The sequence below is a fragment of the Ceratotherium simum genome, chromosome 2 (genome assembly GCF_057802395.1).
Source record: "Ceratotherium simum simum isolate JZ-2026a chromosome 2, ASM5780239v1, whole genome shotgun sequence".
Classification (NCBI taxonomy): Eukaryota; Metazoa; Chordata; class Mammalia; order Perissodactyla; family Rhinocerotidae; genus Ceratotherium; species Ceratotherium simum.
The window spans coordinates 74,255,344-74,280,162 of NC_141901.1; the positions used below are offsets into that span (position 1 = coordinate 74,255,344).

The 24,819-nt window shown below is 40.9% G+C and overlaps 1 protein-coding gene across 3 annotated transcripts in view; it reads right to left on the reverse strand.

The window, feature by feature from the left end:
- Positions 1-14,855: 14,855 nt before the first annotated feature.
- LRRC8B (leucine rich repeat containing 8 VRAC subunit B) overlaps positions 14,856-24,819 on the reverse strand; it is a 68,700-nt gene continuing 58,736 nt past the window's right edge. For all 3 annotated transcript variants that reach the window (XM_087447861.1, XM_087447851.1, XM_004420869.3), the window contains one exon: positions 14,856-20,198. In XM_087447861.1, the coding sequence (XP_087303987.1) occupies positions 19,926-20,198 (273 nt within the window). In that variant the 3' untranslated portion in view covers positions 14,856-19,925. The remainder of the gene's footprint in view (positions 20,199-24,819) is intronic.

The window sequence follows — 24,819 nt, forward strand, 5'->3', positions numbered from 1 at the left end:
TCTTCAAGGTTTTTAGCCTGGTTATCAGGACGAATGGAGTGCCCATTTTCTGCGATGGGGACTAGTATAAGAGGAACAGGTGAGGTGGGATGGCAAATCTGGTATTCAGTTTTGAATACGTTAAGTTTGAGATGCCAATTAGATATCCAAATGGGTAAAATGAAAACATGTTACTTATTGAACAACAAAACTTATCAAATGAAATAAATCTAAAAGAACTACTGCTTTTGTCTTCAAGAAAAATGAGTAATCTCTGCTGATTCCTCTGTGGTGAGAAGCTGAGATGATTGAGAAGTAAATAACTCAGTTTCAATGCTTTCCTAGCATGGCAATATTGTCTCCTTGCAGTTAATTATCTAATGGGATTTCAAAAGTTCACAAATTTAAAGGTAAAGAAAGGTCTTGTCACTGCGGCATACATTATAGAAAGTACACATCCACTGGCCAATTTAGTTGTTCCTTTTGGGAAAGTTACACAGTGCTGTGGTCTGAATGTTTGTGTACCCCCCAAAGTTCATATGTTGAAATCCTAATTCCCAGTGTGATGGTATTAGGAGGTGGGGTCTTTGGGAGGTGATTAGATCATGAGGGTAGAGCCCTCAAGAATGGGATTAGTGCTCTTATTAAAGAGACCCCAGACACTTCCTTGCCCCTTCCACCTTGTGAGGACACAGCAAGAAGTTGGCAGTCTGTAATCCAGAAAAGGGCCTCCACCAGAACCTAGCCATGTGGGTGCCATGGTCTTGGACTTCCCAGCCTCCAGAACTGTGAGGAAAAAATGTTTGCTGTTTATAAGCCACCTAGTTTGTGGTATTCTGTTATAGCAGCCCAAAAGGACTAAGACACATAGGCTAGAGTTGGAAAGGGAATATTTATGACTGAGGGTGTAGAGAAGACCATGGGGAAGAGAATGCTTCCATTCATATTGCTTTGAAGAAGATTTCTGGGCCCCTAATGGAGGAGGCTATGAATGCTGGAGTCAAGTTGTGTAGTGGGAATTATAATAACTAGCTTGCAAGGATGCCCAGTGCCTGGCTCATAGTAGGACTCAATGAATCTTAGTTCAGTTTCTTTTTCTTAAGGACAAGAACTCTGCATTATTAATCTTTGTACTCTTAGTAGGTACATAATAAGTATACTTATTTCTAGACCTGAATTCAGTCACTTTATATATTAATGTTTCTAAGGTACTGGAGACTTAAGGGTCAGGTCAAGGTGAAGTTTACACTTTAATCTAGAGCAGCACTACCAAGTAGAAATATGTGAGCCAAATAGGTAATTTTAAGTTTTCTAGTATTCACATTTTAAAAAGTAAAAAAAAAAAAAGCAATGAAATTGATTTTAATTATATTGTTTAACCCAATACAACCAAAGTATTATCCCTTCGACATGTAATCAATATAAAAACATTGATATATTTTATTGGTTTTAATGAATTCTTTGAAATCCAGTGTGTATTTTACACCTAACAGAACATCTCAATTCAAACAAGCTCCATTTCAAGAGCTTAACAGCCACACGTGGCTAGTGGCTATCAGATTGGACAGTGCAGTTCTGGCAGCAATAGGGAGGTATTTTTCTCTTGTCCTTTATGTTTTTGTGAGCCTGACATTTGAATGCAGAAACATGGTCTGTTTTCAGTCAGTCAGGCTCAGATATTAACTTGTTCCTTTGCTTTATGCATCAGGCAGTTATGTGGATGCTATTCCTGAACACACTGGAACCAGAGGCTCTCAAACTGTCTTTGTGCACTAACCACCTGGAAAGGCAACTTGCCCTTTGGGTCTCCTGCTCCAACTGTTCTCACCTCCCACAGGTAGAAGCACAATCCAATAAAAACCACAAAGGAAAGATCCAACAACACAACTTTGGCTTCTGTGGGTGGTCATCTTAATGGTGAGATTTAAAAATGTTACCTTTCTCCGATTTTATGTTAAAAATCTCTCTGATGAAAAAGCATAAAAATAGTGGGAAGTGGGACATAAATAACTTGGAATTGGTGGCAGATGGTCTTCTAGGAAATGACACACATAGGAAATAAAAACAAAGGGAAAACTATCTTGAAAAACATAGAGCCCTTAGTCACAGAATAAATGGGACTTTAACTTACATTTCAGTTTACTGAAATGACTTCAAAATGACAGCAAAATACTTTTGCTGACTCAATCATGTTTCTAAAATTTGTCCCTGACTCCAGAATGTTAATGTTGGCACTTAATGGGGAGGGCTACTACAAGCAATTCTCTTCTAAGCACTTTAAATGTATTCATTTATTTAATCCTTATGACAGTCCTGTGCCTTATAATAAACAAGTTTGAATCTCAGCTCTGTCACTTGCTAGTTAAGAAATTCTCTGAGACTCAATTTTCTAGTATGAATAATAATGAATCACCTCATAAGATTGCTGTGAAAATTAATTTGCGGTAATGTGTGAAATAAACACAGAACAGTGCTTGAGACAGAGTAAGCTCTCCATAAACATTACTACTATTGTTGGTGACAAATGGTTATGTTACAAATCTTGAGGAAATTGTTTACAAATACAGTCATGCATCATATAACAATATTTCAGTCAATGACAGACTGCGTATACAAGAGTGGTCCCATAAGATAAGTATCATATGACCTGGGTGTGTAGTAGGCTATACCATCTAGGTTTGTGTAAGGACACTCTATGATGTTCACACAACGATGAAATCACCTCGTTGTTAAGCGTTGCATGGCCGTATTCTATGGCAAGGCTGTCACAGGATTAGAATCTCTTCTTCTGGCTATTAATAGACTGTGATTTTGAACTTCAAGAGCCACAATTTCCCTTGTTCATATATTAGAAAGTTTTGGAGGCTATACTAATCTTCGAGGCATTGAAGAACTCTTTCTAGATATCTAAATTGAGAACTTATTCCAATATCGCTAACATTTTTTAAAGTAATTTTTGAATAGGTAATACTTGCACATGATGCAAAATTAAAAGAAAATACAAAAAGATATGGGTATACAGTGTTACCAGTTATTTGTGCATCCAACAGAGATATTCTGTGAATATCCAAGCTTACACACACACACACACACACACATACACACACACACACACACACACTTTCAAATATTCAATTAGCAAATATATTCAATAGAAGTCTGTTGTTCTTACTGAGATATTCCAAAGCCCCAAGTGTTTGTAAAGACTTGGGGCAAGAGTTCTAGTTTAGGAGTATTGATTAATGTTTCCCCAGGGACACTTTCTTACAGGCTCATAATAGCTATTGACTCTGTTAGTGACTGTCTCACCAAAGGCCCCAGAGAGGTGTCAATAATCAGATATAAGAAGCTAGAAGTGGGTAAAAGGAGGGCTCAAGGAAAGGAAGGTGAAGCTGATGAGTACCTTCTGGGTGTCAGATATGACTCTAAGAATTTTAAATGTACTGTTTTATGTAATTTTCCCAACCACTCAGGGAGATGCTTATTCTCTCCTATTTTGCAACGAGAAAACTGAGGTATAGAAAGGTAAAATGACTTGCCCAAGGTAACACAGCTCGAAAGTTGTGGGGGCAGGATTCAAACTTAAGTTTGGCTGATATCAAAGGCCCAAGTCCAACGGCTTCTACCCTAGGGGAAGGACAGAGTGGATCAGGTACCCAGGATGGTGGAAAGTGACTGAATTGCGAGTTGTTTTAAATGCTCTAGGAAGGGAGTGGGAGGAGAAATCTGAAAAACCAACAATTACAACATCAAAAACAACACCTGATAGGCAGAGACCATAGGCAACAACTTTCTCTGTCTCAGCACCTCCTCAGACATGGGGACTCTTGACCAGGACACCTTACATGTTCACAGAGGTCAGGTCTAAGACAAGCACACAGTGATGGCGATGTTTTGTTGGGGAAGGCAGACGTTCTAACCCCAGTGCTGCCTTAGTCCATCCAGAGAATCCTCACTTCTGTGGCTAAGTGAAAATCAGTTATAATCACTTGAGCACATAATTAAAATTTTTGTAAATGAAAATTCTTGAATAAAAAAATTAGATATGTTCTTCAGTTCTGGTGGTGTACTTGTCTTAGTCAGCTCAGGCAGCTTTAAGAAAATACCATAGACTGGGTGGTTTAAACAACAGAAATTTATTTCTCACAGTTCTGGAGGCTGGAAGTCCAAGATCAAGGTGTTGGCTGATCTGGTTCTTGGTGAGGGCCTTCTTCCTGGCTTGCAGACAGCCAACTTCTTGTCATCACAAGACAGAGAGAGAGAGAGCCGTAGACTCTTCCTCCTCTTCTAGGACACAGATTCCCCTCATGAGGGCTCCACCCTTGTGACTTCCCCTAAACTAAATTACCTCTAAAGGGCCCATTTCCTAATACTATCACATTGGGGGTCAGGATTTCAACATATGCGTATCGGAGGAGACACAACCATTCAGCCCTTAACACTAACAAAATAACGCATGCATACAGAGTTTAGCAGTTGGCAAAGTAACTTCACGTAAATCACCTTATTTGCACCTCATGGTTGTTATTCGTGCGTTAGCTATTTTTATTTTCCCTATTTTACAGACGAGGAAGCTGAGTTGACAAAGATTCAGTGATTTCCCCAAGGTCACACAACTAGTAAGTGGCAGTGGTGGAGCACAAATTCAGGTCTTCTAATCCCAAATCCCGTGTTCTTTCAGCTGCACCAGGAATCAGGCCATTCTGCCCCTGGTATTAACAACAGCAACAGCAAAGCAGGAACAACAATTGATGTCTATTTAGTGCTCTGCTATGTGCCAGTCTCTTTGAAAACATTATCTCCCAGAGTAGCTACTATTTTTTTTTAATTATTTATTTATTTATTTTTCCCCCATAGCCCCAGTAGATAGTTGTATGTCATAGCTGCACATCCTTCTAGTTGCTGTTTGTGGGACGCGGCCTCAGCATGGCCAGAGAAGTGGTGCGTTGGTGCGCGACCAGGATCCGAACCCGGGCTGCCAGCAGCGGAGCACGCGCACTTAACTGCTAAGCCACGGACCGGCCCCCAGAGTAGGTACTATTATTCTCTCTATTTTATATCCCTGAGAAAACCTACAATTATCAGGGTTAAGTCATTTTCCAAGATCACACAGCTAGTACATGACAGAACAAATATTTGAACCAGGTCTGGCTGAACCTAGAGATTATATTCTTATTAAACCCTCTGCTCTAGTGGCCTTTGAAATGCTCTTTGAAAAAGAGTATGTAAGATGAAAATATTCTGGTAGACATATTTATTGAGATTTTAGTCAAAAATGGACTTCTTGCCCTTTAAAAGTCTTAGTGTCCTACAATGTACTCTATTGAAAGTCCTATTTTTTAGGCACCACAGATGGAGGACAGATGTTTCTTTATGCTCTGAAAGGTCCACTCTATGTAGCTGACCATAATGAGATTGTATCTTGTTCCGAATGTTTCAGAAAAATGGCATCGGACAGATCACTCCAAATGAGAGCCGAATCAAAGGAGTTACTGCACAGATTTGATGAAAACAACAACAGGATGTTATTCAGTGGTTTGGGTGGGAACTTTTCAGAGTTCCTTCTGAACCACACAGATATTTTCTGATGCATTCTACCCTAAAATTCAGCCTGAAGTCAGAGAATCGCATGTATGTCTGACTGAGACTTATGCGATGGGGTGGGGTGCTACAGGTTTGGGTAATACAATGCTCAACTTCATTTCAGTATGATACAGAATTACAGGTTGAATAAAGGCCCTAAGGCTGTAGAGAGTGAGTGGAAACTTTGCTGTGACTTAAGAGTGACTCTTCAGATAAACAGACACTTTCTTTGAGTTCAACAGTTATACTTTAGCACCTGAGCATATTTTAAATGCCCTTTTGGGAAGAATGATTAGACCTCTAAGACAGTATTTCACAGCTTTTGTTGAGTTTTGGAGTTGTGATTGCAACCTGTGAAAAAGTTTTTGGGGTCAATACACAAGTGCACTTATGTTTTGGTAGAGCTGATTTCCAGGTTAGGAAGTCCATTTGTATTCTACAGAGAATCATAGCATCTCAGAGCCTGAAATAGGCTTTACAGTCACCTAGCTCAACGTTCCTCATCTTATTGAAGAGGAAACCGAAGTGGGCCCAGCGAGGGTTAGTGACATTCTGGAGTCAAACTTAACACAGCTGGGACAGCATTTCCTGAAGACCTACAGGACCTTAGTTCAAGGTGATGTTGGCAGATTTGGCTGAGTTGTTGCCTAGTATCTAAGAACACAAACTCTGAAATCAGATCTGGATTCTAAACCAGATTTCTTTGCTTACTAGCTTTGTGTGTTTTGGTAAAACATTTAACTTCCTCAAGCCTCAGTTTTCTCTTCTGTAGAATGGGCATAAGATTTTCATCCTTTAACCTTATCATACCCACCATTACACCCTCAAATAATGTACCCAAAGTTCTACTTCCTCATGCCATTTCCTCGCCCACAAACCTTCAGTGACTTCTCATTGTTTTAACAGTCTGTCCACAAAAGTACCCACTAGTAGTTTCTGGCACATACACTTGCCCTGAGGCATTCTGGCTGACCCACTGGCTTCAGGACAGTTTGCCAATGCCTGGCTTTCTGTGTTTTATTCATTCTGTACCTACAATGTGTGAGGCACTATACTAGTTGAAGGGGATAAGAAGATGAACAAGATTTGGATGCTGTCGTCAATTCAGTGAAGAGGAAATCTATAAATAACCTCACTAAATTGTTATAAGGGTTAGGAATAAAAGCACCTAACTCTGACTTGGGGGAAGGGAGGTGGTCAGAGAAGGTGCTAGAAACAAAATGATATTTCACCTTAGTGTTGAAGAATGAATTGAGGTTTGACATTAGATAGATAGGTAGATAGATGATAGATAGATATCTTCCTATTTATATGGAAGGAAGGGACTTCTGTTGAGAGAACAGCATGGGCAAAGGCGTGGAGGTTTGGAAAGGCATAGCATAGAGGATGGCCATGCAGTTCCATATGGTGGGCTTGCAGGAATGTATGTGGGAAGTCCAGCACTGCCCGAAGGATATGGATTCTGGCCAAAAGAAAACCACTGGGGTCAGGTCACATTGCTGCTTTGTTAAATCCCACAGGGCACAAAAGGGCAAGAACAGTAAGATTTCCAGTGAGTCACATGTAAATGACTGTATTTGCCGAGGTCTCTTTTTCAAGGTACTGAGGCTAGGGGCTTCTCTTATACCAGGTGAGTAAAAAGTCAACACGGTTATCTTTCTGCCACTGGCATCATACCAGTCATGTGGCTTTGGATTTCATTTTTTCAAGCTTCTTCTATCTACAGTTACAAGAAACAAGACCTCTTCCTTTAAGTCATGCTGCCTGGCTACAGGAGGACAGACAAGAGAGTGACTGTGGCATATGGTCTCAAAGAAGACTGACTGCCCTGTTCTCAGCAGTACTCTGCTGGTGATGGATAAAGGCTTGTTAATGGGGAACCCAACATGCCCTCCTTTGCACAGTGACTTGGCTACCTGATTGCTTCTAGGGAGATGTGGGTGCTGCCCAGGGCACAGCCTGTTTTTTCAGCCATCTCTTGGCTGTCCCTCTTCTTCATATTAGGAAAGAAAAAAGAGAGAGGGAAGAAAGGACCCATGTGCTCCTGATGGGCGAGATTCTCCTTTTTTCTGGTCCAGTGTACTTTTCTCATTTGGAGGGGAACATCCCCGTCACATGTCAGCCAGTCAGATGGTCAGATATTTACGGAGAATCTCAAAACCAGGAGCCAAGACTTCAGGTGGACACAGATGCTGTCCACACCAGGTTCATAGTCTATTCAGGTAACAGACATTAAACAAGTAGGAGTTACCAAAGCGATGGATACCTCAAAGTAGAGTGCCGGTTGCCACGAGAACGCACCACAGGAGAACCTAAATGTGGACCTGGTCAGGGAGGTGCTACCCTGAGGAAGTGACCATTTAACCTGGGAGCTGGATGATCAGGAGTTAGCTGGGCAAAGGGAGCAAGGAAAGAAGTACGTGCGTAAAGATTGGGGTGGGGAAGGGCATGTTTTAAAAGATTTTCTACCATCTTTGGAGGAAAACTCATTAGAGCTAACAGGTAGTGAGCATCCACTATGGTCAGACGAGATGCTAAGCATTTCACAGAATCTCATGTAATCCTCCTAAGACAGTGTGAGGTTTGTCTCCATGAGAGCGGAGGCTTGTGTGTCTTGTCACCACTGATCCCAATGTATCCTCAATACCTAAGGCAGCACCCAGGTAGGAGGAGGCACTCAATATTTATAGAATAGAGTTTACATTTTACAGAAGAGGAAACTGAGGTCAGAGAGACAAGGTTACTCAAGTGTTACTGGTAGAGATAGGACTCCAAACCAGGGTGGGGCTGATGCCTCCCTGGCAGCCAGCTGACAGTTCAGCTCTGTCTAGGACACCCATCTTGCTTTCTCTTCTTCTAGTCACAGCACAGCCCAAGTCTAGGCCTGGAGCAGTCCTGAGGGGGGCACCAGAGCACAGAGGAGGTATACAGCACACACCTCCAGGACAGCCCACCACGGTCAGGTAAGCCTGAGGGGCACACAGCCTGCCCTTGGAGCTGGCACCCAGTTGAGACTGCACCCTAGATGCAGGGAGGAGCCAATATCTCTCAGTGCACTCAAGCCTGGAGGTGCGTCTCTCCAACTGGGAGCCTGTTAGCTGAGTGGACACTTAGACCCCGAGCCCCATGGAACAGAAACCTGAGAACTGACAACTTGTAGGGACAACTCCATTGGCCCCGGGTCAGACTCTGGGCTGGATGTCAGTGGTGAAGGATCAGCCTCAGATTTCAAGCTTCGATGTTAAAGCCTGAGAGCTGAGGACCTCACTGGTCACCTTTTTACCTGTGCAACTTCAGGACATTTCTCTTTACTGGAAACTGTAACCTGAGCATGAAGGAGGCCCTCCTGGAATGTTCCTATCTGCCCTGCCCTAGATAGCTACCCTTCACTGTACACCTGGCTCTCCTGATGCGGAGGCACGGCAGAACAGCCCTTTAAAATAATTCCATCCGCCTTCACTTGCTATTATGCTCTAGGTTCTTTAGTGAATAAAAGTCTTGTTCATATGTCATAAAGTGAGTCATTTCAAAAGTTGAAAAATAAATGTATGACATGCTCGAGTTTTTCAGAAAATTACTTAATACTAACCCTGATCAACACTTCTCACTCACTGAGCATTTTATCTGGATCAGAGCATTGGAGTTAGAAGGCACCCTTGGGAACTTCTAGGCTCACTGTCTCATTAGGCTCAGTTAGGCCGCGACCCTGCGCATGCTGATCACACCAGAAATGGCAGCATCGTGAAGGCCGATGCTGAATCCTGGAAGTCACGAGGACCCTATATCCTCTCCCCCTGTGAGCCGGCCTCCGGCATCCTCAACACCACCAAATTTGCTGAGCCACAGCTTACCCAGAGAAGCGTATTAATTTCCGGCAGGCCTCTCTAGTCACGGGCTCAGCCGGGGCCTCTGCTGGTTATCTTAGGCAGCACCCAAACCATTTGGCTCATTTCCAGCCTTGAAAAAAATTCTCTGTGGGCACTCTTTTCTGAGCTGGAGGAATTAGACTCACCACCAGAAAGAAAAAGGGAGGAGGGCCAATTTCTTTCATTTTCTAGAAGAATATAAGCTGCTGCTACTGTGATTGTGCAAAGTCACTTGGTAGGTCATCTTCCCTTCCTTAGCAGAGCTCAGTGGAGGAGATGGGAGGACATCCGAGAGCTGCAGTCCCACTGTGTGAATGGACGTTGGAGACAGCTGATCCAGATGATGCACAGTGGGCCTGACATGCCACTTGTCTTGAGGGGCAGGTCTTTTGAAGAATCCAGGTGGAAATGCCAAGTGAACCAGTGCTTCGAGGAGTGTGTTCTTAGAGCTTGGGTTAAGGCTTTCCCTACGTTTAGTGCATTCAGCCAGAAGGCAAAGCCAGGGAGGGATGCACCATGAGCTTGGGGTGAGGAACACAGCTTCTTATCTGGAGCACAGCATGAATTCAGTAAGGACAGCATAACCCGTTCCTCCTCCTCACTCTCCAAACGTCTAAATCAGCACAACAAATTTAGAACAAATTTAGCCTGAGCTGTGATTGGTAGTCATTTTGCAAGTCTAAAATATCTGCCAACATTTCCCTATAATAAATCAGGACTCTCAGGGAGTTAAACCGGAGCTGTAGTTCTGTAGTAAAACCCAAACCGGCTGCAAGCCTCATCTGCACCTTGAAACAAAACCCAAAATGGTAACAACTCTTCAACAGGATGGGGTCTTTATCCAACATCTCCCAGAGGGTCCAGAATTCAGAATGGCATTCCATTCTTCTAACGAGAGCAAATGTGCTCATAGTTTAGGTTAGCACATGAAAATAAAAATTGTGCTTTTTCAAAAATAACCACAGAGTTTAAAAATACATTAGTCCTTTGGATGAAATTATGTTATATTTATACTAAAGGGTGTTAAAAACTGTGTTTGTGTATATGTGTGCGTCTGCATGTATATCAATCCTTTTCCAGAATATTCAGAGTCTGCACATTATAAAGGACAGAATAATGGATTAGATGTTGAAATCCTAGGCTGTGCTCAGAACCCCATCTCTCACTTGCCATATGACCTCGGCAGTGTGCACTACACAAAAAGCAGAGATCTGGTGCTGAAGAGTCTCCCATTCAAAACCCGGCTCTGCCACATACTAGCTATATAACCTAATACATAACCTAATATGTCATTTAACCTGCCTGGACCTATTTCTTTTTCTATAAAATGGAGATAATGCCTACCTTAACATGCTTTAAGCATTAGTAATGGTTATAAAGTCTATGGCAGATGCTTTAGTAATTGTCAATAGTGCTAACTATTGAAGATGGCTCTTTCAGAGCCTAGTTTTCGTATCAGTGAAATGGGGACGGGAGCCTGAAGTGCTTTGGGGCCAGTAATGCACTGTGCACAGGAAGCGGTTGTTATCAAGACGCAGGATGTAACTAAAATGAATGCAGCTTGTTAGAGAATGCACAGAACCTGGAGTTAGGGTGGAGGCCTGGGTGCTAGTCTTAGCCCTTCCACTAGACTTTGGTTAAATATAATATGTGCTTCTAGCACCAGCCCAGGAAAGTGAAAAGAACACTCAACAGGAACATGCACAAACTGAGGTGACATCTCCCTCAAACAGAGGGCTTGTGATCTCGAACAAGCCACTTAGGCTTTCCCCTTCGGAAAAGTCTCCATGGTTCCTTCCAGTTGGAAAATTCTGCAATTCTAGAATTACATTAGGGGATGAGAGGGAAAATAAAATGGATAGGAAGTGACTCATTGGCTCAGAAGACAAACCAGGATATGGAGCAGGAAGAAGCACTGGGCTTAAAGCCATCGAGAAGGGACCAGAGAGTTCTGAAAACCAGAGCGTGATCTGTGAGTCTTCAAACACCAAGGTGGGTGAGGGAGAGGATGAAGTGCTGATGTTAAGTGTTGTTTACCTAAACTTTCGTAAAAACAGGCTTTGCAGACCTGTAGGTTGAATGTGATTCCTCTCCTGAACAGTCATGAGACCTTGGGAAAGTTACAATTTTTAAGTTTGTTTTCTCATCTGTAAAATGGGAATAACACATCAGATAAGGTGGTTGGATGGCTTGAGGTAGCACACACAAAGAAGCTAGCAGAGTAGCTGGCAGGTAGCAGATGCTACATAACATTACTGTTGTATTTCGCTATGTTATTTTCCCTACAGTGACGGACTCCAAGCTGAAGGAGCACGGGTGAAATGATTAGGTTTTTATCTTTTCTCAATTTGAAGCCATTAATGAGGTTTGTGATGTATTGTTCTGTCCAGGATTCACAAGTCCAGCAAATTTTCCTTAGGCCTCTTAATGCAGACGGAAGCAATTCTCCCTCACTTGGCTACTTCTTCATGCTTTCCCTTTTCACAGAGCCATTCCCTGAGACTAGCTCAGTCTATTATGAAAAGGGTGACAGAACCACTCTTTCTCCCCATAATGATCTGAGTCCTTTCTTTATGAAGTACTATAGAAGCAATAAGACAAGGATGTGAATCCAAACTCAGTTCAGGGAAACACTAGAAGGAAATCCCTTCACACAGGTGGCAATTGGTTCCCCCATGTTTAAACATTTGCCTGGGTACAAGGAACACCAAATGTCACTGGAATAATTGGAAATAAGGGACCAGTTAACTCAACTTTCCACATGTAATGGGTAACCAGCCTCAGAAATGCAAATTGGTCCTACTCCCATTCACCTCAATGAATAAGTCTCTTTTTTTGAATTTGAAATTGTGACAAGAAACCGCCTTCTAGGAAGGGGGGATCTTGATAACTGAAAGACATTTATTTTGCTGAGTACAAACTAAAACATCGCCCTCGTTATGATGGGTATTTAATACTCTCAAAGATGGGATTTAGTAATGGGTGAGGATATAGAAGCTTGGAGTATTCTGGTTAGGACAACACTAAACAGCATTGCCAGAGAGAGACAGGAGGGAGTGCGGAGTGAGATCTGGGAGGGGCCAAGAGAGTAGTGCTTCGAGGAGGAAAGAGAGGAGATTCAGCAGCTGACAGGCCTGCTCCTGAGGCATGGGAAAAAGAGACTGTCTACTGGGGATGTTTGACAGAAATGCTGTGAGCTGTGAGAACGCTCATTCGCCCCACAGCCCCTACTCCCACCTGTCTCTCTGTCAATCATCTTTAAGCTCTCCCTCACTCTTGTTTTGGAGAAGAAAATAATTAGACAGCTGCGGTAAAGGTTCATGAATTTTTACTAACAGAAAACCAGTTCCCCCATCTCTACTAAATACATATTGAATAAATATTCAAAGCATGTTTTTTTAAAGGGGTGCCAAATTCTTACCTGCCCAGGGCACCCACATGTCTGATCTGGTCCTGGTGCCAGGCACTGCATGGGGCTTTCCAAGTGCATGTCATTTGAGATGGAGTCACTGAGATTAAGTGAGGGCAACTGAACTCTCAAGATCTCACGTTGGGGGCTACAAGGAGAAACTGAATAGAAAGGGAGGAAATAGAGGCTGGGCAAGCTTCTATTTGATTTATTCTCATCTTAGCAGCAGAGGGAGGCAGAGAGTAAAAAATGATGTGCGCTGAGCCCCATACGAACAAACAGGCATGTGTAAAAAGGTGTATAAAATTCAAGGTATTGGGCCGGCCCGGTGGCTTAGCGGTGAAGTGCACGTGCTCCGCTACTGGCAGCCCGGGTTCGGATCCCGGGCGCGGACCGAGGCACTGCTTCTCCGGCCATGCTGAGGCCGCGTCCCACACACAGCAACTAGAAGGATGTGCAGCTATGCCATACAACTATCTACTGGGGCTTTGGGGAAAAAAAAAGGAGGATGGGCAATAGATGTTAGCTCAGAGCTGGTCTTCCTCAGCAAAAAAGAGGAGGATTAGCATGGATGTTAGCTCAGGGCTGATCTTCCTCACACAAAAAAAAAAAATTAAAAAAAAAAATTCAAGGTATTTATTACAAGAAATAATTTGAAAAGCTTCTCAGTAGCACACAGGCAGTTCTATAGAACCACTGACATTTAGGAGGCAGGATTTATGACTCTGGAGGATGATGAGACAACATAGAGACATTTGTATTTTTAAAAAAGACTATGCATGTTAAAAAACGACACTTTTCTGATCCTTCTTTGGCATATCGATATATATTCTTCCCAAACACAGGGCTTGAGTTCAAGGTCTGGTTTTGTGCCTTTGCATAAACTGTTCTTCTCTATAGACTCCAGGGATGAGAGGGACAGAGAACACAAGCTAGGAACCTGAATTTCAGAGAACCCAGAGGAGAAGGGGGCAGAAACCCAAACAGAAGCCGCAGCTCCGGAGGATCAGACATGCCCTCAACAGCACCCACGCAGCCGCTCGTCCGCGGGAGCGCCCTTCACCGCATGTTCGAAAAGCCATTTTGTAACGTGGAAGTGAGTGCTGAGGAACATGAAGCCACACTTACTGCCGTGTTCATGGGGCATGTCATCGCCCGTAGGCTGTTGACACAGGAGCCCAGCGACCCAAAGCACATAGCAGGCCCTGAATGGCTGCCAATGCCTGAAGTCAGGCACTGGCTTCCTTTCCTCACTATATTTCCCATTCCTAAGGTACTTAGAGGAGGGTGAAAACCTTTCTTGAAGTACCGCACTTCCAGGGAAAAATATGGCCATCTGGTTTTAGCAGAGCTGCTTTCCTCCATAATCTGGTTCAGTATATATTGAATTCTATCCTCTAGCAGAGAAAAGTACTGGGTGTCAGCTTTCTGATGTGTTCCTGAAACTCTCTCTCTCTCTCTGTATGTGTATGAGATTGAGAGAGAGCAAGAGAAAGTCTTCTGTCCAAAAGATCAAGTTATCATGTGCCTATTTTACTCAATAATTCCATTCTTTCTCTCTTTACTAAACCTTCTCAAAATTTCCTATCTTGCAGTTCTTTGTTTTATTTATCTGGTCCACTATTCAGCATTAGTGCTAAATTACAGTAAATGGAGAAATGGGAGCCAACAAGAGAGGGAGAGAGATGGGTTGGTTTGTGAACATCAGTCCCCAAGGATGAACACTACTGGACAGATGGACACACTAGGAGAGTGACAGACTTCACCCCCCCATCCCTCAGTGTATTCTAGGATCAATCCTGTTCTTTTCAGGAGCTTGCTATTTTGTGACCATTGTAGCATATTTTGAAAACTCATAGTACTGTTATGAGATTCAGGTGTAATTCTAAAATCTATCATTTGGGAAATAATGTAACAGTACACTGCACAGGGAAGTGTGGGACGATGAAAGGAGGAATCGTTTTTGGAAACTGGGCACTGATAGGTGTACACAGGTAAAAATCAGTACAGTCAATGTCTTCCAATATTTACCTGCTTTTATTTGCCATTTATTATAAAAACTGAATCTTTATTTTACACAAAAGGTACTTTAAAAACAGTAAAGTTCAAAGCCAGAAAGATAAAGACAAACACCATATGATTTCACTCATGTGGAATATAAACACATGGACAGAGAATGTGTCTGGGGGGGGTGGGCGGTAGGCATGAGCGGTGAAGGGAGACATGTATATGGTGATTGACAAACAATAATGTACAACCAAAATTTCACAATGTTATAAACCATTAAGACATCAATTAAAAAAAAAAACAGTAAAGTTTATCAGAAACTACTGAATCTCAGGCAAAGGGATTTACCACAAAAATGCAGATTTACATGATAAACCTGAGGCCCAAAAACATTCAACTCACGACAAAATCTTAAATTTTCTAATAATTCTTTACCAGAAGCAAAAAGCGATTATGTACATTCTCAAAATATGTGACAAAGATAAAATAACAAATGCTAGCCTTCGCTGTGAAGCTAAAAAAAGAAAATGCCTCTTCTCAAGATTGGCCCGTTATTTCACTGAGAGTGAAACATTTGAAGAGTTTTAAAAATATTTAAACATAAATATTTGGGTTTATACACAACACATATATGCACAAATATATCCATTCTAATTCTATGCCCCTTTGTATTTTTTAAATTGCACCATCTCTGTTAGAGATAATATATAACATGCAGGAGGCATTCATCACTGTTTTTCTCAGCAGTCGTGTATTATACAATCAAATGTAAAACTTAAATACGAATTAAGTTCAACTGGAAGCCACCTCAAATTCAGTACTTTGACTCATATATTCTATGTTAATACTTTAGTGTTGATGAAACTGTTCATATAAAAAAAAAGTTGAAGAGAATGTAGTCCATTACCAAAGGTACTTAGTAGGCAGTTCCCAGGGGATGTATAAGTGATGGACCAGAAACAGGAAGAAACCAATTAAAGAGGACTGCAGTTTTTTTACTGTTCAGCCTTTCATATCCAGCTGAAGACAAGAAATAATTACATCCAGGGTATTTTGCAACAGTTATTAGTTTATACCATTTCATGTATATAATGTCTTCATAATTCAAACCAGGATCCAAAATAACTCCTCCCCTCTCCCACCAGCCTCCCTCTTGTTTCCAGAAAGAAATAAACATAGATTCTGATGCAATATACAGTTCCTGAAAACAAAGGACTTACAGTTATATTCTCATGCTTTTGGTAGGGATGAGGGATCACTGGATCAGCTCTATACACTGTAGGGATTCGTAAGGTAGAGTGACTCAATTAGGCATAATTATAAGCTCTGGCTTCCCCCCAAATAAATACATGCTCCAGGATCACTGCAAGCTCCTCGGCACAAATATATTCTGTTCCTATGCAAGTGCTGATCAAATTTAAGGAGGTAGGTGAGCGGAAAGGGAAAACAATACTTTATGTGGATAGGACGATGCTAAGAGAATGTCAAGATGGAAAGAGCATTTTATTGACAATATAAGGAAATAAAGCTATAAATCCACAGAATAATTGTTCGATTATTTTAATGGTTTCTAAACCCACCAATATTATGCAATATTTTAATTAAACATACAAAATTTGAATCATGAAACACTTGAAGAACAGAAACAAATATTTTCACTATCAAACAATAATGTTATGCCAATAACTCATGGCAGCACACCACAGCACACAAACTGGAGCTGTGCCACAGCGCCGAGATCCTGAGGATCTCTATTTACCCTGTTTAACACAAACGTTTGTTAAGTGAAAGTGAAATATGGCGACATCTGGGGGAAAAAAATTAAGACTGAGGATGAAGAATGAAAAAATAGTATCTACGTGCCACATAGATATACCCTGATGTAGGTTAGGAAAAGAACACTACACCTTACCAGGAATGCTCAGAATTGCTTAGTTTCTCAGACTAAGGTTGAGCATTCAGTTTTTTTCAAAAATATATAACTAAGAGAATAGAACACTCCATGATTACAAGTAATGAATAAAAAATAACTAATATTGTAGTATTAACCTACAACCTCTTGCAACTTTGGAAAAACATACTAAACATATTCAAAACTAATACATTAAATTTTGCATACACAGGGGTTTGTGTGTCTCTATGTGTGTGCAAACTCGTGTGTGTGCATCTGTGTGTGTGCGCATGTAAATAAAATGAACCAATGCCATTGCTAGCATAAGCCATCAACTTTGTTCTGAATAACATCCACATTTATTTTTTGGAAAATGCTACACATTCTTGGAAATTAAGTGCCAACTAAAGTCTCATAATTATAATTGAACAGAATTCATTTTCTTCATTTGCAATTCTCTTAAATAAATATGAACACTTATAAAATGAAGATCTGCTCCAACAATGTAGCAAACGTGACACCAACACCACATTTTCGTATGTCAAGTGGTGGTTTCAGAGTTCATTACATCAGTGTCACATCATTTTAAAAGCTATGTGCACACTGGTGTGTAAGATCAAAATAAAAAAATCTAAAAACTATGGTGTCAAGAACAACAGAGTCTGCACCAGCAACTACACCTTAGTGTTTGGAAAGCAGCTTACAGTATTCGTTATTGATAGTAACTTGCTTCCAGAAATTTAGAGAGGTGATAAAGAAGATTTAGCAAATGACTTCTGCAGGTGAACAAAACCCGTGACTAGCCATGGAGAAGTTCTAGTTTGTCAGGGAAATGGTAGCAAATCTGAAATTTGTTTTGAAAACTCTTCTTTATAGAAGAGGGTGAGATTTTTCACATAAATTATGGCTAATTACATGACCAGAAACATTTATTATTATTTTTTTTAAATAATTTTATTTATTTATTTATTCCCCCAAAGCCCCAGTAGATAGTTGTATGTCATAGCTGCACATCCTTCTAGTTGCTGTGTGTGGGACGCGGCCTCAGCATGGCCAGAGAAGCGGTGCGTCGGTGCGCGCCCAGGACCGAACCCAGGCCGCCAGCAGTGAGCGCACACACTTAACCGCTAAGCCACGGGGCCGGCCCACCAGAAACATTTAGATACCTCTCCATGTACCATATTCATGTCTAAAACTTAAGATAATCCCACCCAACATTAGAATTAGTACACATGACAATTCTATCGTGAAACATTAAAATGACCATCAACTCATATTAAATAAAAATGAAAATAACAAAAACTCCCAGACATAGTCAGAATCTGTTTTCTGAAGTCTTAGAAGAAAGTTTCATCAGTTATGCCTGGGTCCCTGAGAACTTGAATGTTCTGACTAAAGGCAAGTTTTGGTAAGAAAACATTTTTTACACTATTCCTTCTTACTCAGAATAAACAATAATGTTTTAGGCAGCTTTTGGTGTTTTATACTTTTTGTAGCTAATATTATTGAAATTTCATTTGACATGAATAATTCTTTTCTCTGAGCTTCAGTCCAGGGGTATGTGGCAGGCAGGAAGCTACATTTTGCTATAATTGAAAGACTTCATTTCATCTTTCCGGAACAGGCCAAGCAAGAAAAACATACCACACCTCACAATTCTATGTTTACAGTACTCTTTACTCAGAGTTTTCCAGTTTTGTCTAGGTGCAGTTGATAGATTACTTCATAGTTACATCCCAAATGAGATGGCATCATAATGCCTAGACCCATTAGAGAAAAACACATTAAAAATGCACATTTCCCAAAAATGAGTCAGTTGATTTTATTCATTTTACAATATGCATGATAATAAAAGGCCAAACACAAAGCTCTTTATAAAAAAGAGCAAAACATATTCCAGAAAAGTTAGACAAAGGCATGAGATGAATTTCAGTTAAATGGATCTATTTCTTTGTGAGCTTTGAGAACTTGTCCTAAACAATGAAAAGAGGCTGTTTTACATTATAATCATATCTAGAGATCATGCAGATGGAGAAGAAAAGTATTTTGCTTTAACTCTTAATTTCTACGAAGTGTTTTACAATCAATTTTAAAGATCCAAATCTATCCCTCTCTCTTCCATCACAGTTTTTGTAGTAATTAAGAATTGTACCCGTACAATAGCACAGCAATCAGGGACGAGAGAGGTAGACAATGCAGCCATCCTCTTATAAGGAAACCCCCCAAATATTTTAGGGCATGAAACACAATCCTTTTGTTATCCAAAAGTAATTAGTTGCAGAGTACAAAAACATTTTGGAGCAGAATGCACACAAACGTGAAAATCATAAGCAGCCCAAACCGAGTATATTAAGTAATTTCTTAAAGAAATGCATGTGTTCTCTGTACTTTATAAAATTATTCTCACAGATTTTGAATCCAAGATTATACAATAGAAAATATTTAAATGTTTTACATTTAATATAAAAATTATTAGCAAATAAAAAAGGCTTTGATGACACGGAAGAAGAAACTGTAGAGAATACATTAATTTTCAGGATGCCCTGAGGGTGACATGTCCTAAGTACCCTGCTCCTGTTCTACGCAAAGGCCAAAGGCAGGCACTTTCTCAGGGTTCATCACTGTTGTTAAGAGAAAACCAGATGAAGGAAGACTCAAGCAAGCTGGGACAGGAAGTAAAAATTAAGCCAAGAAGGAATTCTGCCAAGCACAATGCACCCTGCCTAAAAATATTTAAGAACATAAAATGAAAGACAGTGCTGAATATACATCAAGGAAATTTACATGGATGAGTTGATGGTCTGGGCGCTAAATATCAAAACGGGAAGTTAGTTAAAACAAGTGTGCAAATAAGTAACGGGGACTGGGGGAGAGAGAAGAAAGGACATCTAATCTCCAAGGGAAAAACTACAAGGTAGAGAGTCAATAATTTCATGTCCCCCATTCCACCCTCAAAGTGTACTTCTTACAACTCGATAAGTTAAAGACCAATTATTCACAAAACTTTAGTTCAGTGTCAACACTTTTTTACCTGTTTAACTCAGGGCTAAACACTGAGTTGCTTTATTTAATAAGACATTTGGTTATAGTTAGTCAAAATTATTACCCATTTTTCATCTTTATAACTTAGGAAGTTTTAGTTCTTATTTAAAGCCCTGGGGCATACTTTTAAAATTATTTTCTCTTCAGGTCAACACTTATCTAAGCACGTCTGCAGACGTTCTGTAACAGGCACAGGGAGAGTACTGAGCAAATTTTCCTCAACAATGAGACAGCTCCGTTTTAGGGACTGACATCCTTCCAGTTCAGGAGGAAGTGTTTCCAGGTAATTACCAATGAGCTCCAGATGAGTCAGGTTCCACAGCTCACCCACGTGAGGGGACAAACTCGTCAGGCTGTTTTTCCCCAAAAGTAAACACTGCAGCTTTTTGCACTGAAACAGCCCATCTGGTAGCATCTCAATCTGCAAAGGGAAAAAAAGGCGCCAGTCAAACTGGTTTGTGATCACCTATGATAATACATTTACTTCTTTATACCCCTACCTTTTTCCAAAATCATTTCTGGACATTTACAGGGATACATATAACAATGATGATAAATTTCTTTTTTTTTTTTTTAATTTTATTTATTTTTCCCCCAAAGCCCCAGCAGATAGCTGTATGTCATAGTTGCACGTCCTTCTAGTTGCTGTATGTGGGATGCGACCTCAGCATGGCCGGAGAAGTGGTGCCTCGGTGCGCGCCCGGGATCTGAACCCAGGCCGCCAGCAGCGGAGCGCGCGCACTTAACCACTAAGCCACGGGGCCGGCCTGATAAATTTCAAGTAGACGGAAAAGATTAAGGAAACATAAGGACATCTTGACGTGGAGTCAGGATTGAGGCTACCGTGAACTTCTAACCCTTGTTATATATGGGTGGGGAAAAAATTTGGCTCTAAACATTCTAAGGAGCAATTCTCAAAGAAAACCTAATCAGTTACATACTCACTGACCTAAAGATAAAAAACAAACCAGTAAGTCAGGAGAATCATAATTATTCTTGAATGCTAGATCAGAAATAAATTGCTCTCAAGAGTCCTCATAAAGAGTTTACTGTGTAATGTAATGAGCAACATCCTCAAAAAACATCCTGAGAACAGACGCAAGGCTATTTCTTAGGGTTTCACAGTGCACACTGAAAACTTCATTCTGTTAAAAAAAAAAGTTGAGAGAGCAGAGACAAGAAGATATGATAATATATACATGTACATTTCATTCCCCTCTACATACTCACTCATAAATATTCACACTTCTTGCTCTCTGACAGCTTTGATTAAATCATATAACAGAGAAATAATTTTAAATATGATAAATAGCCTGCAATTAGGTCAACTTCTAGAGCTGCGCAACTGAACTGTCTGGTGGGTAGGTTGCATGTGAATTTCTCAGGGAGCCACAGTGCATATATGAAATAGGGTTTATTGGTGAAAGACATCCAGAGAAGTGTTGAACATGCGCAATGCCCTCAACTCTTATCACGCCACTGAGAGGTGAGCTTGAGCCAGGCAGAGCTCGACTGCACACACCCTACCCTATAATACTCCACATATTTATACAGGCCAGGACAGGGCATCTATGTAACTATAAAACAATGTAGGTTCCTTGGTTCAGGAAGTGCCCTTGTTAGAAACAGAGATGAAAGGGACACCCTGGAGCTCAGCCTGCTCCCTCTGATGGGCAGCCCCACCGAGACAGCTCTCTACTGAAACTTCCAGGGCCATCCAGAACTATCTCCTCAAAAGGATAAATATTCTCTATACAAACCAAAAAAATGGCCAAATTGCATTAAAAAATGCTCATTATGTTGGAAGCTCCGCTCTCCTCCATTACCCACACATATACTCAGTCCTGAATATCCTTGAAAATAAATCTAATGATCACTGTTAGTCAGATGGGCATTCAATATAGCTCATCATTGTCCACCAAAATACTAGGTATAAGCAAAGGAAAAATATCTACCCTTTTATTTCATTCCCTTCTCAAGAAGGCAGATGCAAAACCACACATATGTAGATTTCAATATAGTGATATGGCAGAGAGATGAGAAAAAGAAGAAATGTAACCCCTTTCTAAAGCGACTCATTCTAGTCAGAGACATCTGCAGCTAAGGAGTAGGGTCAGTGATGGACAAGTAGAGGAAACAATCAGTCCTGTGCAATGCACTCTGGGTTGAGGGTGCCTGTTGGTGCCTAAGCAACAACTTAGGCAAACTGGCTGAAAAGACAGAAGGCTCGGCTCGTCTGTAGTCAGTAAAGGCATGCCGAGTGGCCCTTTTTGTTGCCAGGCTTCCAGCTAGGTGTTGGGCATAAAGTGCTGAGCAAGACAGACGGGTCTTTAAGAACTATAGTCTAACACAGGGTTTCTCAACCTTGGCACTGTTGACATTCTGGGTGGGATAATTCCTTTTGCTGGGGTGTCCTGTGCATTCTAGGATGTAGCAGCATCCCTGGCCTCTTACTAGATGCCAGTGCCACACCCCTCCCCAGCTGCGACAACTAACAATGTCTCCAGATAAATGTCTCCTAGGGGGCAAAACTGCCTCCATTTGAGAAGCACTGGTCTAACGGGAGAGAGAAATACGAAACAATTACACGAAGAATTAGTCTGGAATGGGTGCGTGAAGAAGAGTGTCCTGACCAGAGCTGCATTAGAGAATCCCTCCTCTCCCTTCTTCACTCAGCTTCCAGATCCCCAGCAAGTACCTTGCTTAATAGGATGGATTTTCTATTGGGTGAACACCCTGAAGCCATTGCCCTCACTCTCCTTCTGTCTGGCTATCAGCATTATCACGTTCTCACCAATCTTCTTTCAAATCTCTGAATTTGTGATTTTAGCAACCACTCAGCCCTTAGTGCAGGAGACGGATTCCACAAGGCAATGGGAGTGAGTGACCCTCTGGGGCCAGGCCCTGGGGCCAGAGGCTATATGGCCCCTCAACTGTCTTGCTGTCATGAAAGTGAGTCAAGGGCTGGGTTAGTGGTACCACTTCCTGAGTGCCAAGAGTCCATCTCAGGGGCCTTCTCTCAGCATCAGCACCCAGCTAAGGCACAGGACCCTAACTACCTACTTGAATTCCATTTTGCTAAAGGCAGCTGGGGAGCTATGTTAGCGACTCAAGACTTTCCTTCAACTCAGCAATTTTATCCTGAAAAATCTACTTACACCTTTAAAACTAGTTTGCCCTGAAGCTTACAAGAACACCAAACACATTTTGCCTGGACCAAATAAATTTTACAAACGTGTTCAGATAGAATTTATTTATACTAAATTCATTTAGCATGCTCTTTCTCAGACTTTATAATGCGTGAGCCAGAAAGGAAAAAAATTACCCTGTGGACCACTGATTTCTTCTCAAAAATCAAAAGAAATGTTTATAGACTATCAAGGAGAGGATAAGCTTCATAAACAGAAAGGTTTTATAGAGTAAACCATAATATATAAATATAATAAACTACAAAACCTGAAAAAAAAATAGAAAAACTAATGGCTACATTATTACTCTATCCTAAAATTCCCTGGGACCCAAATATCTTCAACAAAATGTACCGGACCCCAGAACATCCAAGGAAGGATGGTTCTTTTCCTATATCTAAGGCTGACACTAATAATTAAATGCTCCACTGTTTCCCAGAGGCTGGGATCTTACTTCAGATTCCTTCTCAACGTCAGATTGCCTTCATTTCTGGCCACTGATACATGCTATCTCAGGATATGCTAACCAAATCCATAAAATCCAATCACTTCAAGAAACAAAGCTGAATATTTCTATTTCTAAGTAGTGATGTCAAAAACAACAAGCACTGCCACATAAATGATCTTCAGAAGGAACTTCTACGTTATTCACCTTCTGGCTAGAAATCTTCGCGTTCATAAAAGAAATGCATTAAATGCAGACATGTAGCATTAAATGCAGAAATGTAGAAGTCTGAGGACCTTGGAGTGGCTTTTAAGATTTGAGTGAAGCTATTAAAATCTCCCCCTTTCCTTGGGCTTCTCCACCACATTCAATACCATCAGAATCTAAATACACTTTGGCACTGGGATAGAGATGGCTGCTGCCTCTTCTTCTCCCATCTTCCACACCCATCCACAGACACCACTGCATCCCATGTAACATCATTTGGATTGATGCATCTGAGATGCAGCAGAAAGAACACTAGCAAAGGAGTTGGAACACTTGGGTTCCATCCCAGATCCATCAATAGGAAGCTTCAGATCTCATGTAAATCATTCTGAGCCTCAGTTTTAGTATCAGTAAAATGAGTGCAGTGGACTAGAGCAGAGGTTGGCAAAGTTTTTCTCTAAAGGAGCAGAGTAGTAAATATTTTAGGCTTTGTGGGCCAAGAGGCAAAACTGAAAATATTATGTAGGTACTTATATAACAAGAGAGAAAAAATTTCACACATTTTTAAGTGATGAAATTCAAAATACAATAACAATTGAGTACAATTTTTTGTAGTATAGGCTCACTAATGAGAACAATGGAATTTATTCATGAACGCTGAGATTTGAATTTCATATAATTTTCATGTGTGACAAAATATTATTATTATTCGTTTGACTTTTTTTTCCATCAACCATTTAAAAATTTAAAAACCCTTCTTAGCTAAGACTGTGGGTGAATTTGGCTCCCAGGTTGTAGTTTGCCAATCTCTGGACTAGATGGCTCATAGTGTTCCCTTCAAATATGAGAGTCTTTGTCTCTTGTTTTTAATCTATATTCCTACTTCTAAATCATAACTGATTAGACCTTTCCATGGGGTTTTGTTTCTTGATTGTCCCCTCCCAACCCTTCTATGTGCTATAATCAGAGTCTCCTATGAAGGTACCAGTTCAGGCTAACTAGTACCTTCAAGCTCAAGTCTCATCCCAGCTACTATTCAATGAATCAAACATGAACTTGACTGGCAGACTTCAAGGCGGTGTCCATTCTGACCCACCTTGCTAAATGCTCTCATCTCATTACATCTGGGCAGGCCTGCTGCAATCCTCGGCGCATGACCTCTCTCCTTTTCTATTTCCCTAATCCAGTGTTCTCAGGAACAC